General features: G+C 34.1%; 1 protein-coding gene across 5 annotated transcripts in view; it reads right to left on the minus strand.

Moving 5' to 3' along the window:
• REDIC1 (regulator of DNA class I crossover intermediates 1) overlaps positions 1-17,406 on the minus strand; it is a 119,490-nt gene that overhangs the window by 21,017 nt on the left and 81,067 nt on the right. For 4 of the 5 annotated variants that reach the window (XM_009003637.5, XM_078338913.1, XM_078338914.1 and 1 more), the window contains 2 exons: positions 10,693-10,775; positions 1,749-3,585 (listed from right to left, as the gene is read on the minus strand). In XM_009003637.5, the coding sequence (XP_009001885.1) occupies positions 3,085-3,585; positions 10,693-10,775 (584 nt within the window). In that variant the 3' untranslated portion in view covers positions 1,749-3,084. Of the gene's footprint in view, positions 1-1,748; positions 3,586-10,692; positions 10,776-17,406 lie in introns of those variants that run through there. The other variant, XM_078338916.1, reaches the window with a different exon arrangement.

Here is a 17,406-nt window from a genome sequence, read left to right on the forward strand (position 1 = left end):
GGTACTTCCATCTGCCTCCTCCAAGGCAGAAGAGGTATCTGCAGCCAAAAGAAATCCTTTAGGAAATGAGTCATGCACTGGCAGCTGCAAGTCGGACCGGCATGTATGAAAATGGGGGGTGCCCAGGAAATGTGAGCAGGGCACAGACAGCATTTGCTAACTGCTACATTGTCACAGAGGAAAATAAACATTTACCAAGAAATTATAAATAAATTACAATTGTTATACATGCTTTAAAAGTAAATTACATGAAACTACCCCCAAAGATACGCTCTCATCTTATTACAGATGGAAACTTTCTAGAGTTGGTGTGGACCAAAACAATGTACTATTTTACAAATATGGTTAAACACCAACTCCATCACAATACTGTATAGCATCAGCCTTTACTGAATATAAACTATCTTATCTGAAGTCATTCTGATTGGCAGTTTACATTAGAAATGTGTGCAGAATCATTAAGTTTTCATTTTGTTTCATCTGGATATAACTTAGCTAGAATTTACTCTGTTTTATAAACATATAACAAACATGGAATGAAAAACAATGTCTACTTCAATTGCTTATTTATATTTTCATCAAATGATTTCACCAAGACAAAGTCCAAACCAGTAATGCATTTTCAGAAGTATGTTATAATTATATAAGATGGCTTATTGTGCAAATCTATACTCACTTTCCACCCGGAATATATTTATCTCCTTAAAGCATCTAAGGAATTAGCAATTGTGAAGTTAGGAATACGTCCATACAACTGCCTTTACTTCTTTTTTTTTTTTTTTTTTGAGATGGAGTTTCGCTCTAGTTACCCAGGCTGGAGTGCAATGGCGTGATCTCGGCTCACTGCAACCTCCGCCTCCTGGGTTCAGGCAATTCTCCTGCCTCAGCCTCCTGAGTAGCTGGGACTACAGGCACGCACCACCGTGCCCAGCTAATTTCTTGTATTTTTAGTAGAGACGGGGTTTCACCATGTTGACCAGGATGGCCTTGATCTCTTGACCTCGTGATCCACCCGCCTTGGCCTCCCAAAGTGCTGGGATTACAGGCTTGAGCAACTGCCTTTACTTCTGATACCAACAGCAAGTCTGTGGGTTCCAAGACCACCCTCAGATTTGGTAATTCATTAGAAGGACTCAGAGAACACACTCAAGTATATTATATTCACAGTTACAGTTTATTATAGGAAAAGGAAACCAGTTAAAATCAACCAAGAGAAGGAACACATAGGACAGAGTCTAGGAAAGTAGCAAATGGGAACTTTTCAGTCATCCTCTCTCATGGAGTCATGGACAGTATTACTTTGCTGGCAATGACTGTCATAATTCATATGAAGTATTGCCAACCAGGGAAGTTCACCTGAGCCTTGATATTCGAAGTCTTTACTGGGGCTCAATCACAGTGGTGTGGCTGATTATCCAATCTCAGTTTCTGACCCCTTACGAAGGCAAGCTGGTACTGCTTTACTCAGTGTCTCCATCCTAAATCATATTGTTGCTATCTAAATTGGCCCAGGCTTCCCAGGCAAATAAAGACACTCATTAGCCATGACATTCTAAGGGCTTCGAGGTTACCTCCCAGAAGCCAAGGGCAATGGCAAGACCTCTTTTGGGGCAAGATTAAATGCTTTACTGCACTGCACCTTCCTCTGCTCTCCCCGTGAGTGGTCGCTGCATCTTTTAAAGCCCTGAAATTCTTCATCTTACTGATGAAGAATTATGATATTGATATAAACAGAACTAGGTGTGAACTTTTGTAATTAATGTACTTTCAGTATTGCTAGGCTTTGATAGATATTTGGAAAAAATCAGTTGATTTGATACTTGAAATCAACCCAAGATTCACAGCTCAAGTTTATTCTAATGTCATCCATATAGATCTTCTTTTTTTATACATCAGTCTTCACTGCTATAGAACGCAGTATTTTTCAAAATAATGCTCAGGATAATCAATCCACAATGGAGTACCTTTCATGTAGTATCAGGATAAAAATCTGGCCTTTTGAAAAACTATCAGCATATGTATATCAGATAATTATATTCCCCTTTCATGCATTGATAATTAAGCTGGAAGAAAATACTTAGGAGCTTATTGTACTCTGTCAGGCAGCAAAAAAAATTTCCTAAATCTAGCTAAAAATCTGAAGATTGCTACTTTAGCAATTGGTGTTTCTAAATTGCTAGGCCTCAAATCACCTCTGCAAAACACACTCTTGAGTGATATATCTGTATATAAAAATGTAACACGAAACCATTGTTTTCTTTAAATGCACAGAAACCTCTAACAATTTGATTTGGGGTTCAGTTAGATATTGGAATGCCCTCTTCTGTGTACCTTGAAAGAATACAAACATTTAAATCTTGATACAAAATCAGTGTTGTGTTAGAAACAAAGCCTATATTTTAGATAAGAAATCTTATTATATTTATGAAAAGAATCTTAGCATCATTAAAATTAGTAACATAAATCATTATTTTTCAATTTCAAACAATTCTTTTATAAAAGCATTAAAACATCTTTTAATCCTATAGGACATTTCCTTTGAATCAATACCAGCACCAACAAAAACAACTACATCATGCAAGAGAAGATATGTATATTATCTATACATTAATGCTAGAATTAAATGCAAATAAAATATTAAAGAGAAATGGCTAACAAAATTATATAACGGGAACATAAAATATATTAGGTATTATTTTCTATCTTAAAATCTTGATAGAGAACATTTTTGCCAGAAGATGCAACTACAAAGAATATTTAAATAAATGCAACAAGGAAGAAAGCAATTAAGCACATTTTTAACCCATAACAGCATATCATTACAATAGACTGAATATACATAAGAATGCTAGTAAATTTACTATTATTTTCTAAAAACTCTGCCATATACCAAAGCTATTAATGAAATATCTATATAAAGTTAAATACATACATTAATAATATTAAAATGTTTATACATGAACCATGAATATACTCTCTGAACACTGTCAGCTTGTGCTCAGCTATATTTTCTCATTTCTTACCATGTTAAGGAAATTTTCAACATTTACTATTGTTTTTTAAGGGCAAGTGAAGTTCTACGTCCTAAGTAGAGATTTTAGAATACTGCTTGTTCTTAAGGATTTCCTGCCCTCCAGTGGTATCTGCCTTAATACTTTCACTGCACCTTTCAAGGTTACAAAGGGAAACATCACTTCTACATGTACATTTTGAAATTAGATTACACTGTATGGCAGCATCTAATTTTTCCCGCACTACAGATTCACTCTCTGTTTGTACCCCGACATCACGTCTTGCAACCTGCAGAATGCAGTTAGTATTGGTTTTGTTTTGCAAGATGTGTGCTGAATTGCACTGTGACTGTGTAAACTGATCTGTATTACATTTCACTGAGAACTGGTGGAAATTTTCATTCTGTTTATGAATTTTGTCATTGTTCTTAACAATCCTATCACCTGAAAGTTTTTCCATCCTTTCTACATTTTCTGTTTCCATCCTTTCTACATTTTCTGTTTCTTTGGTTTTGATGGGCATCCTATTTGAATTTTCAATTTGCTGTGATATTTGATCTTCATCTTCAGATAGCTAAAAAAAATAATAATTTTGCTATAAACCATGCTTAAATTTAAAAAATACATTCAATCACTTCAAAGGATACATTCTTAAAATCCCTACTATAAAAATTTTCTAAATACAGAAGACAGTTCGGCAAGTTACAACTCAAGGCAGGTATATCATCAAAGAGTCTTCAACCAATTATCTGCCATACCTCCTAGGAGGTCATGAACTTTAAAATAGCATAACAATAATATTTGTAATAAAAATGCAAAAACAGTAAAAAGGAGAAGGGAACTTTTTTCTTTTATCAGTCCCTCTAATCATAGGCTATATCATCTCTCTACCCTTTCACATAGAGGAAATGATATGCAGCACACTCTTCCTTTACTTAAAAAGAGTGGAGTAAAAGCAATACCTTTGAAGGGAATAGCTAATACATATAATCTGTTCAGTTATTTATTAACTCATTAAGTAAAAAATAACTATATGTGTATGTTTTATGGGCCCAGTCCAATGAAATATATATCATATAATGTACATACATATGTATTAAATAATGTATATTTAATATATATTACTTATAATTTATTATATATCTTTATAATTTAATATTATATATTTAATATATATATTAAAATATATATATCTTAAGATAACATAACTTAAGAACATCAGCTAATAGGAAATCAAATAAACAGAAAAGTTAAGTAGCAATACATATCTCAACTATTATATAAAAAGTGAAACTAAGAACTTTTTAATACATCTAGATTTTAATTTTCTAAGAATAAATTTTTCAAACTTTGTGAAAAAATTATCTCCTAATTACTGAATAAAATTACTCTTTTAATAAAAATCTTATAAAAATGTTGATTATTCAAGCTAAAAATGCAAAGTTAATATAAAAAACTAAATATAAAATGGAGTATAGGCTGTAGCTGATTGACATTGAAACATCAGAAGTAAGCATATGAAACAGCATTAAAACTGGCTGAGCACACAAACTCAATGCATTCATTTATTCAAACAAATATTCATTTAGCATCTATAATGTGACCCTCTTGGAGCAAATATTCTGATGGGTAGAAATGACATTAGTCAAATAATCATATACTTGCAAATATAATTACAATTTGAGAAAAGTGTTATGAAGAACAAATATTAGGCACTTTGAACATATAACTTACAGGCCTAATTAGAGTGGGGAGCCAGTGAGGGACTTTTCTAATAAGTGACATATTTAAGATGAGACCTGGCTGGGCACGGTGGCTCACGCCTGTAATCCCAGCACTATGGGAGGCCAAGGCAGGTGGATCATGAGGTCAAGAGATCGAGACCATCCTGGTCAACATGGTGAAACCCCGTCTCTACTAAAAATACAAAAAATTAGCTGGGCATGGTGGCGCGTGACTGTAATCCAAGCTACTCAGGAGGTTGAGGCAGAAGAATTGCCTGAACCCAGGAGGCAGAAGTTGCGGTGAGCAGAGATCGCACCCTAGCACTCCAGCCTGGGTAACAAGAGTGAAACTCTGTCTTAAAAAAAACAAATAAATAAAATAAAAATAAAAGATCTGAAGCAGAAAAGACACTGAAAAGCTAAGGAAAGTGAAATGTCAGTAATGTAGGGCAGGATGAGAGAGTGAGGACACTATTAGAAATTAAAAGTGTTAGCCAATGTCATATCACACGTGGCCGGTAGTCACTGTAAAGGATATTAACGCTAAAGTAAAATAGGAATCCACTGAAAAGTTGCATATGAAAATAACATGATTCGATTTACGTTTGCAAAAGATCATGATAGTTGCTAGCAAGGAGAAAGTGGATCAAGAGTGATAGTAGACAGATTTTTTAGGAAACAACCACAATAGTTCAAGACAAAACTGACACTTCATCTAATCATTGACTTGATTAGATGAAGTGTCAGAATGAATTGGTTGAAGGAGGTAGACCAGACAGAAAGGACAAAGTGAAGTACTAAGTTTCTGACATGAACATGTGGGTAGACAGAAAAGGAATCTACTGATAATGGGAAATGTCAGAAAAACTCATTTGTGGAGAAGACCAGGGGTATTCAGTTTGAGGAATGAAGAGATGGAGATTTTTGTGAAATATCAAAACTATGTTCAAGGAAAAATTGGACATCTAAATAAAGATGAGGTTAAGAACTGTCAACATGCAGACAGTACTAAAAAAATCACTGGAGTCTGTAACATCACCTAAGGTTTAGAGTGCAGATTAACAGAAGAAGAAGATGATCCTGTGTGAAACTCTAAACATTACAACATTTATATAGGGGGAAGGGTAGAGGAAAAGTAGGCAGAGGCATAAAGTAGCATTCAGAGAAGTATGAAGAAAAACAAGACAATGTGTTATCACAAAGTAAAGAGTTAAAATTTTTTTTTTTTTTTTTTTTTTTTTTTTTTTTTTTTTGAGACGGAGTTTCGCTCGTGTTACCCAGGTTGGAGTGCAATGGCGCGATCTCGGTTCACCGCAACCTCTGCCTCCTGGGTTCAGGCAGTTCTCCTGCCTCAGCCTCCCGAGTAGCTGGGATTACAGGCACGCGCCACCATGCCCAGCTAATTTTTTGTATTTTTAGTAGAGATGGGGTTTCACCATGTTGACCAGGATAGTCTCGATCTCTTAACCTCATGATCCACCCGCCTCGCCCTCCCAAAGTGCTGGGATTACAGGCTTGAGCCACTGCGCCCGGCCCGAGTTAAAATGTTTTTTAAAAAATAATCATTTATACCAATATTAGGAGTTCTTATGAGATAAATTCAAAAGTATCCAATGAATTTAGCAACAAAGAAGTCATCTGTGTCTTTAGCAAGAGCTGCTTAGATGACTAATTAGAGACAAAATGTAGGTGAAATGACGATGAAAGAGTGAATGAAGGAAAATTCCATTTAAACATGTGATGTGTCAACAATGGAGAACTCCCACTCAGAATATACTGTCACTCCAATTATTCTGGTTTCAGTTTTCAATAACATTTTACAATTTTCTACATCTAAACCTAAAGAACTTTATTTTTAAATCTATTCTTGGTTATTTTACATTCCTAATTACTGTGAATGGGTTCTTTTTAAAGGCCTCTTAAAAGAAACAAAATTTATCTATATACATTTTATATATTATATACCATGTGTGCATACTCAGTTGACCCTTGGACAACACAGGTTTGAACTGCACAGGTCCACTTATATGTGCATTTTTCTTTAATAAATATATTAGAAAACTTTCTGAAGATTTGTGACAATTTGAGAAATCTCAAAAAACATAAGAAAAAGTTAAGTATATCATGAATGCATAAAATATATGTAGATACTAGTTAATTTTATAATGTACTAGTGTAAAATATACATGAGTCTATTATGAAAAGTTAAAATTTATCAAAATGTATGCAAACACAGGCCATAAGTGGCACATTTACAACCAAGACAAATGTAAACAAACATAGAGAAGTGTAAACAAATATGCAGTATTCAATCATGACTGCATAAAACTAACTGTAGCACATACTGTACTACTGTAATAATTTCATAGACACCTCCTATTGCTGTTGCGGTCTCTCCAGCAAATTGGAAATCTTGGTAAAAAGTGATCTCTTGTAATACCTGCATGTTTTTCACTATGTTTAATGCAGTAACATACACCTTGAATAACATCAGGGGAGCCACATAAAATGCCACTAATGATGCTGGCAGTACTTCCAAGAAGCAGAAAAAAGTCATTACATTCATTAACTGCTGGAACTTCTTGGTGTGTACTATAAATTGGGATTGGCAGCCGCAGTTTCCTGCCATTTTATATAAATCCAGCATAAGGATCATGCACAGAAGGACAAATATAACATGTTCTCACTCACATATGGGAACTAAAAAAGTTGATCTCATGGAGATTGAGAGTAGAATGATAGAGATACCAGAGATTGGGAAAGGTGTGGGTGTCAGGGTGTGGGAGGGACAAAGAGAGGTTGGTTAATGGGTACAAACATACAGTTAGAAGGAATAAGTTCTAATGTTATTAGTAGATTAGGGTAACTACAGTTGAAAAAATATGTATATTTCAAAATAGCTAGGAGACAAGTCTTGAAATGTTCCCAACACAGAGAAATAAATACTCGAGGTGATGGATATCCTAAATTCTCCTGCTTGATCATTACACATTCAAGTCATGTAACAAAACATCATATACCCTGATTAAATATGTATAAATATAATACATCAATAAAAATAAATAAAAGTTAAATCTAAACATGCTTCTTTAGTGATAGAATTTGAGTTATATTCTTTCAAAGAACTGAACTGTTTAACAAATAGATAACCTTGAAATCTAGTGTTGACAACATGTTATTGAGTGAATTTTTTATTTTTTAAGACAAGGTCTCACTCCATTGCTCAGGCTGGACTGCAGTGGCACAATAACGGCTCACTGCAACCTCAACCTCCCAGGCTCAGGTGATTCTCCCATCTCAGCCTCCCCAGTAACTGTGACTATAGGCATACGCCACCATGTCTAGCTAATTTTTTGTATTTGTTTTTGCCATGTTGCCCAGGCTGGTCACGAACTCCTGGGCTCAAGCAATTGGCCACCTCAGTCTCCCAAAATGCTGGGATTACAAGCATGAGCCACCATGCCAACTTAAGTGATATTTCTTACCTCTGTTCATAAGTACGTATCATAATATGTTTCTGCATGCACATTTAAAATGTAAATCTAAGCAGGATCCTTTAGAGATGCATTACTTGCTCTTTTATTTCAGGAAATGAAACTAGTTAAATAGATAACACCGTAATATAATGTCGAGAATACGCTACTGAAAGACAGTCAACCCCCTCCTTCCTAAGGCCTCATTTGCATGAGTTTATATATACGCTAGTAAAAGTTAAATCTAAGTATAGTTCTTTAAAAAAAAAAAGGAAACTTGTGAAGGAAAATGTACTTTTTGTAAAATACCTTTTAATATTGTATTAAAAATGTAGCTTTTATGTGGGTAGAGGATTGCTATGAGAAAGGCAGACCTTTAGACTCTAATATGATTCAAGATTTGTGAAGCTATTTTATGACAACTTAAAGCAAAAGAAAGGTGAAGGATCTAATGCTGGAGAATTTAATGCCAGCAAAGGATGGTTTGATACTTTTAGAAATAGGTTTAGCTAAAAAAATGTAAAGGTAATAGGAGAAGCAGCTTCTGCAGACCAAGAAGCAGCAGAGACATTCCCAGATTCCATTAAAGAAAATCACTGAGGAAAAAGGGTATCTGCCTAAACAAGTTTTTAATGGGAACAAAATGCCTTATTCCAGGAAAAAAAAAATGCCACACCGGATATTTATTAGTAAGAAAGAGAAGCAAGCACCAGAATTTAAGCATGATTAGATAGGCTAACTCTACTGTTTTGTCTAATACAGTCAGGTTTATGACCAAGATTGCCCTTATCTATAATGCTGCTAACCCTCAAGCTTTGAACGGAAAGATAAACACCAATTGCTAGTTTCTTCGTATCACAACAAGAAAGCATGGAAAATAAGAATGCTTTTTCGGAATTGGTTCCATCAATGCTTTGTACCTGAAATCAGTAAGTGCTTTTCCCGTAAGGGACTGCCTTTTAAAGTTATTTTGATATTGACAGTGGCGCTGGTCACCCAGAATCCCATGAGTTCAACACCAAAGGCGTTAAATTAGTTTATGTGTTTCCAAGCACATCTTCAGCCTCTAGATCAGGGGGTCACACTGACCTTCAAGGTTCATTATACATTGTGCTCTACGGAAAGGATGCTCAATGAAATGGAAGAGAACCCAAGAGAGAGAACATCATAAAAGTCTGGAAGGATTATACCATTGAAGATGCCATTACTGTTACAGAAAAAGCCATGAAAGTCATTAAGACTCAGAAAAGTAATACCTGTAGGAGAAAACTGTTCCAGATGTCTAACATGACATCAAGAAAACCATGAAAGAGTCTGTAGATACAGCAAAAAAAAAAAAAAAAAAGGTGAAAGGTAAAGGGTTTCAACGGAGCTTAGAAAAATTAAAGAGCTGACAGACACATACCAAAGGAATTAACAGAAGACAACTTGTAGAAATGAATACTTAACAACCAACAAGGAAGAAGACATAAAAGAAGCAGTGCCAGAAATCAAACTGACAGACAATCTGGCAGAAGTGTTGATTACTCAAGACCCTTTTGGCTTCTTTCATGACAGAGACCTTTCTATGATACAGGCTGTGAAGCTAAAGTAAACAGTAGAATAAGGATTGGTACCATGTAAAAACATCCTAGAGAAACAAAAAATCAAAAGTCAGACAGAAATAACGATGTATTTCCATAAAGCTACACCAAGTGTGCCTGCCTCTCCTGCCCCACATTCTACCTCCTCCACCCTCTTCTGCCTCTCTGATACAAATGAGACAGCAAGACCAATGCTGCCTCTCCCTCCTCCTCCTCATCCTACTCAATGTGAAGATGATGAGGATTGCAATTTTTACAGTGATCTATTCCTACTTAAATAGTAAACATATCTTCTCTTTCTAAGATTTTCTTAGTAACATTTTCTTTTCTTTAGCTTACTTTATTGTATACAGTATATAATATATACAACAAACAAATATGTGCTAATCAATTACATATGTTATCGGTAAGGATTCTGGCTAACAGTAGGCTATTAATAGTTAAGTTCTGCAGAGTCAAATGTTTTACTCAGATTTTTGACTGGGCAGCATCCCTAACCCCTGTATTGTTCAAAGATAAACTGTACACACATAATATGTGTGTGTGTGTGTGCATGTGTGTGTGCGTGTATGTGTGTGTGTATGTGTGTGTATATATATATATATATATATATACACATCTATATTGATAAAAAGTGTTTTGTAAATAGCAATGAAAGCATTATTTTTATAAATGTGAGGAATGGTATTCATTTACATTTTTATTTTATTTTTACATTTTTCTTTCCTATGTTTTTAAATAGTTGTACATATTTTTGTTTACTTTTATTACTATTTTTGTTTATATTAATTTTTTATTTCCACTATTTATTGACTCAACATTTTTATAAGGTAAAGCTAGACTATGAGAAAAACAATTATTAATATAGCATAAATTAATAAGCAAAACAAGCATAACTTACCAAATCTGAACTAGAACTGAAACAGCTGTCTGTTGGTCTTGGAGAGTAACTGGTAGATCGATTACTCTGTGCAGAATCAAGAGCTGAAAAATAAAGGTTTAATACATGAATAATGGTATTTATTAATACTCTACAACACACATATCCCAGGCAAGAGTTATCTGCTAATAAAACAAATTTAGCTAACAACACACAACACTTTAAAATGTGACAAAATTAGTTAAAATCGTGGATTCTTGGCACCTTACAATTCTGACAGAGTTTACGGGTTTATTCTACTCTTAAAAGATTTGCATCCACAAATAAAATAAGCACATATAATGTAAGTGAAGAAAACAGAATAGAGGAAATTGGATTGATTTTTCCAACATATGAATTATATTTTATGAACAAATCATTTAAAGTGTTAACCTGAGGGAAGGAAGAGTTATCCAAGTTTATTAAGTCCTAACACATCAGACATTTGTCAATCTAGTAAATGAAAGTTTACTGTGCAATCAAACCCTGTGAATAAAACATATTCAAAGCATCCAGTTTGATACATTTGGAGTATCTGCTTAATATTGTTAGTTTACAATTGCAAATAGAGTTTTAAAATGGGATTGGGATATAGGTCATGACTCTCTACTAAGTCTAAACTACAAAGAGCAACCATAGCTTCAACCACTCGTGTTCCCTTGTTTATGAAAATGGGTTGGCTATCAAGAGAAGCAAAATGCTGCAGAACATGAAACAATAACACATACAAGATTACATGTCCTCCTATAGGCAATAAACCACGAGTACCTGAGGCCATGATTGATGGTCTCTGTAATAGAATCTAGTTTCAGTCAGCAGAGAGACAGAGAGAACTTAGCTGAACTCTGATACTCTTATTTCATCATTCTAGAATGAAATTTATACCCCACAAAGCAGGTTTATCCCTGACAAAAGAAAGCAGACTACACAAAAGTGAAGGGTAGAATATTACTACTAACAACATAATTTAAGGGCATTTCACCCCAATAAGGTTCATTCAGTCCATAGGTACCACAAATCCATAGTCATCAGAAAGGAAGAAAATTGTCTGTTGAATGAATGTTCTCACCTTTAACAGTGCAGAAAAGGGCATGCAAATGAAAGCAAGTATAATTAAACACTTATTTTGGGGACTATGGCCTTATAGTATTCTGTGAAATGAAGCAGTGTGATGCCTCCAGGTTTGCTATTTTTGCTTAGTCTTGCTTTGGCTGTGTGGGCTCTTTTTTGGTTACATAGGGAGTATGTACCTTTTTTTTAATTCTGTGAAGAATAATGGTGGAATTTTGATGGGGATTGCATGGAATTTGTACATTGCTTTTGGCAGTATGGTCATTTTCACAATATTGATTCTACCCATCCATGAGCATGGGATGTGCATAGCATTGTATAAAAATAGGCACACAGACCAATGGAAGAGAATAGAGAACCCAAAAATAAACCCAAATACTTACAGACAACTGATCTTCAACAAAGCAAACAGAAACAAAGAGGATAAAAGAAACCCTTTTCAACAAATAGTTGGCTAGCCACATGTAGGAGATAATTGGCTAGCCACATGTAGGAGAATGAAACTGGATCCTCATCTCTCGCCTTATACAAAAATCAACTTAAGATGAATTAAAAACTTAAACCTAAGACCTGATCTAATAATATTAAGCAGATACTGAAAATGTATCAAACTGGATGTTTTGAATAAGACCCGAAATTATAAAAATTCTAGAAGATAACATGAATAACCCTTTAAGACATTGGTTTAAGCAAGGATTTCATGACCAAGAACCCAAACGCAAATAAAATAAAAACAAATATATAGCCAGGACCTAATTAAACTAAAGAGCTTTTGCACAACAAAAGGAACGGTCAGCAGGGTAAACAGACAACCCACAGAGTGGGAGAAAATCTTCACATTGGACAAAGTACCTATATCCAGAATCTACAAGGCACATAAACAAATCTGTAAGAAAAAAACTAACAATCCCATTGAAAGGTGGGCTAATGGCATGAACAGATGATTCTCAAAAGAAGATACACAAATGGCCAACAAACATATTTTTAAAATGCTCAGCATCACTAATGATTGGGGAAATGCAAATCAAAACCACAGTACAATACCTAACCTTACTCCTGCAAGAATGGCATAATTAAAAAACCAAAAAGCAGATGTTGGCGTGAATGCAGTGAACAGGGAACACTTCTACATTGCTGGTGGGAATGTAAACTAGTACAACCACTATGGAAAACAGCATGAAAATTCCTTTAAGAACTAAACATAGAACTACCATTTGATCCAGTAATCCCACTACTGGATATCTACCCAGAGGAATAAGAAAAACATACTTACACACACATGTTTATCGCAGCACAATTCACAATTGTAAAATCACAGAACCAACCCAAATGCCCATCAAACTACAAATAGATAAAGAAACTGTGCTCTCTATATATGATAGAATACTATGCAGCCATAAAAAGGAATTAATTAACAGCATTTGCAGTGACCCAGATGAGACTAGAGACTATTATTCTAAGTGAAATAATTCAGGAATGGAAAACCAAACATTGTATGTTCTCACTGATATGTGGGAGCTAAGCTATGAGGAGAGAAAGGCTTAAGAATGATACAATGAACTTTGGGAACTTGAGGGGAAGAATGGGAGGGAAGAGAGGGATAAAAGACTACCAGTATGGTGCAGTATATACTGCTCAGGTGATGGGCACATCAAAATCTCACAAATCACCACTAAAGAACTTTCTCATGTAACCCAATACCACCTGTACCCCAGTAACTTATGGAAAACATTTTTAAAAAGAAAACTAAAAAGTAACTACTTTATGTAAGGCACTGTGATAGTTATTAGGGACACATGGTCACAACCCTTAAAGTGTTCAGAATCTTTTAGTGAATAAAGATATAAATTTTTTTAAGTCACAAAATAAGATGTAACATCATAGAAGATACAAAAGTAGTAGACAGCTAAGTGTGATGAACTCTAGGGAAAGAGATTTGGTGACAATTTATAGAGAAAACACAAGTATAGAGAGTAGGTTTTGAATGATGAATAAACAATTTTCAGAGACAGATGAAAAACATATGGGACAGAGAGAAAAGAATGAGCAAATATTTCTAAATATTAATGGAGGTACATTTTAGATCATCCATGATGTCACCTAAGGATGAATTAAACAAAAGTGAGACAATAAAATCAAGTCAGTTAGAAGATTAACTGAATAAGTAAGAAGTGATTATGATCTGCAATAAAGCAGCGAAATTGGAATAGAGAAGAAGCAAAAGACTCAAGTTCCAAGAAGGCTTTTAAATGGCCTCAATTTTTGCCTTTATGTACATTTAAAAATTTTTGTATCTAGTATAACATCAACATTAAAATCTGATAAAGATAGCACATACACATACACACTCTTTCTACAGGGAAATCTCACTTATGAATACCAATACAAAAATCTTATAATTAAAAAGTATTAAATTTTTTAAAAGAACAGAATGAAAATAGCAAAGAATCATAACACATAAGGACTTAATGAAATTTATTATAGGAATGCTAAGATGGTCCAAATTAGAATATCAATTAGTAAAATTCGCCATTTAAAAAATCTATATCATGCCTGAACCCAGGAGGCAGAGGTCACGGTGAGCCAAGATCGTGCCATTGCACTCCAGCCTGGGTAACAAGAGAGAAACTCTGTCTCAAAAAAAAATGATCTATATCAAAATGAAATATGACCTCACACCTCTTAGGGTGACCACCACCAGTAAAAAAAGAAAATAATAAATATTGGCAAGGATGTAGAAAAATTGGAATCTTTTTGCTCTGCTGGTAGGAGTGTAAAATGGCAGCAAGTACAGGAAATGATATGAAGATTTCTAAAAAAAATAAAACTAGAACTACCATATACTCCAGCAATGTAACTTCTGAGTATATATCTAAAATAAATGAAAGTAGGATCTAGAAGAGATATGTGCATACTTATGTTCAATGTAGCATTATTCATAATAGCCAAGAGGCAGAAACAACCTAAATCACCATCATTGAAAGAATGGATAAAGAAAATATAGTATCCACATACAAATGAATGCTATTCAGCAATGAAAAATAAGAAAATCTTGTTATATACTACAATATGGATGAATCTTAAGGACATTATGCTAAGTGAAACAAGGCAGTCACAAAAAGACAAATACTACATGATTTCATTTACTAGGTATATAAGTAGAATATAGAAACAGAAAGTAAAATGGTAATGGTCAGGGGCTGGGGGAGTGGGAGGTAAGACCTTGTTGTTTAGGGAGTGTAAGAGACAAGACGAGGGTCTGCTGCATAACCATGTGCATGTGGTTGACAATATTGTATTGTACACCTGGAAACTGTTGAGAAGATAAATTTTATGTGGCATGCCTTTTTGCAACAATAATGCAAAAAGACATATGAATAAAAATTAATAATAATTCCCACAGATGCAAAGAATCATTCTCTCCCAAATTACTCATCAAAACTACCTCACAAGGAAAAAAAAACAAACCTCTTGATAAAATGAAAAAAACCACACATAAGCCTAAGCCCCAAATACAGAATCTTAATATAGAACCACAGGATGTATATTCATGCTAAAGTAGCTCTGTGTGTGTGTGTGTCTGTCTGTGTGTGTGTGTGTGTGTGTGAAAAAGCACAACAGATAAATCTAACAAGAAACATGCAGAATCTATGTGAGGAAAACTTCAGGAAAGTGCTTAAAGGTGTTTTAAGCAACTACTAAATATAAAAAACTAGGCTAAATTAATGAAAAGACATCCCATGTTCTTAGATAAGACTACTCAACATCATTAGGATGATAATTCACACTAAATTAATACAGATAGATAGTTAACAGTTTTCTATTAAAAATGGAAACTTTTCTTTTGGAGTTAAGCAAGTTGATTTAAAAGGTTAAATGAAAAAGGAATCCAAGAATAACCAGAAAAAAAGCTTTTTAAAAAGTGTAAAGGGGCATATAATTCTTCAAGAAATTGAACATTTATAAAACAATGATGATAAAAGTGGTATGGTATTGGCACATGAAAATTAGGAAAGACCAATTAAACAATTAGAAAGCCACAAAATAGGTCAGCCACATATGGAAAGTTAGTATCTAAAAAAGGTAGTATCACAAATACAAAAGGTAGTATCCCAAAAATACATCTAGGGAAAAGATTATTTTTAAAACTTGGACTGATAGAAACCTTATACCTTAAATCAACTTAAACTCCAAAAGGATTAAAGAAGTAAATTTAAAAATAGAAAAGCATACTAATACTAGAAGAAACTATGGTAAATTCATTTATAACTTGGAAGTGTGGAGAGTCTGGTGAGTCTAATTAAATCCAGAAATAAAAGAAAAAATTCATACATTTAACTAAAGAAGTCAAGCCTTCTGCAAAGCAAGAGACACTATATGCAAAAAAAAAATCAAAAACCAATATTAAACTAGAAGAAAACATTTTCCACATATCACAAAATATACATTTTTTTCAAGTTTTAACCTTGGTGGATAAATAGTAGGTATATATATTTATGGGGTATACGAGATGTTTTGATACAGGGATAAAACATATAATAATCACATGAAAACTGGGGTATTCATACCCATTCAATGAAACTTTGTGATACAAATCATCGAATTATATTGTTTTTATTATTTTAAACTATACAATTCAATTTTTATTGACTGTAGTTACCCTGTTGTGCTAGCAAATACTAAGTCTTATTCATTCTAATTCATTTTTTTGTACCCATTAACCATCATCACCCTCCTGACCCCCCCCCACACCCTTCCTAGCCTCTAGAAACCATTCTTCTACCTTCTTATTTCCATGAGTTCAATTGTTTTGATTTTTAGATCCCACAAATAAGTGAGGACATGTGTTGATATTCTTTCTGTGCCTGGCTAGTTTCAATTAACCTAATAAACTCCAGTTCTATCCACGCTGTGGCAAATCACAGGATCATCCTTTTTTTGTGATGTTTTCTGGAGTTAGGCAAGTTGATTTTAAAGGTTATATGAAGATCAGTTATTGTGAACAGTGAACAGTGAACAGGTTATTGAGAACAGTGCTGCAACAAACATGGGAATGCAGCTATCTCTTCAATACACTGATTTCCTTTCTTTTGGGTATATACCCAGCAGTGGGATTGCTTGATCATATGATAGCTCTAATTTTAGTTTTTTGAGGAACTTCCAAACTACTCTCCATCATGGTTGTACTAATTTATGTTACCATCAGTAGTGTACAAGGGTTCCCTTTCTCCATATCCTCACCAGCATTTATGATTGTCTGTCTTTTGGATACAAATCATTCTAACAGAGGTGAGATGCTATCTCATTGTACTTTTGATTTGCATTTTTTTGAGAATCAATGATGTTGAGCACCTTTTCATATGCCTCTGTGCCATGTGTATGTCTGCTTTTGAAAAATGTTTATTCAAATATTTGGCCCATTTCTTATTCAGATAATTAACTTTTTTTTTCCTATACAGCTATTTGAACTCCTTATATATTCTGTTTATTAATCCCTTGTCAGATGAGTAATTTACAAATATTTTCTCACATTGTGGGTTGTCTCTTTACTTTATTGTTCCCTTTGTGGTGTAGAAACTTTTTGCCTTGGATGTGATCCCATTTGCCTATTTTTGCTTTGGTTCC

The sequence above is a fragment of the Callithrix jacchus genome, chromosome 9 (genome assembly GCF_049354715.1).
Source record: "Callithrix jacchus isolate 240 chromosome 9, calJac240_pri, whole genome shotgun sequence".
In the NCBI taxonomy this organism is placed as follows: Eukaryota; Metazoa; Chordata; class Mammalia; order Primates; family Cebidae; genus Callithrix; species Callithrix jacchus.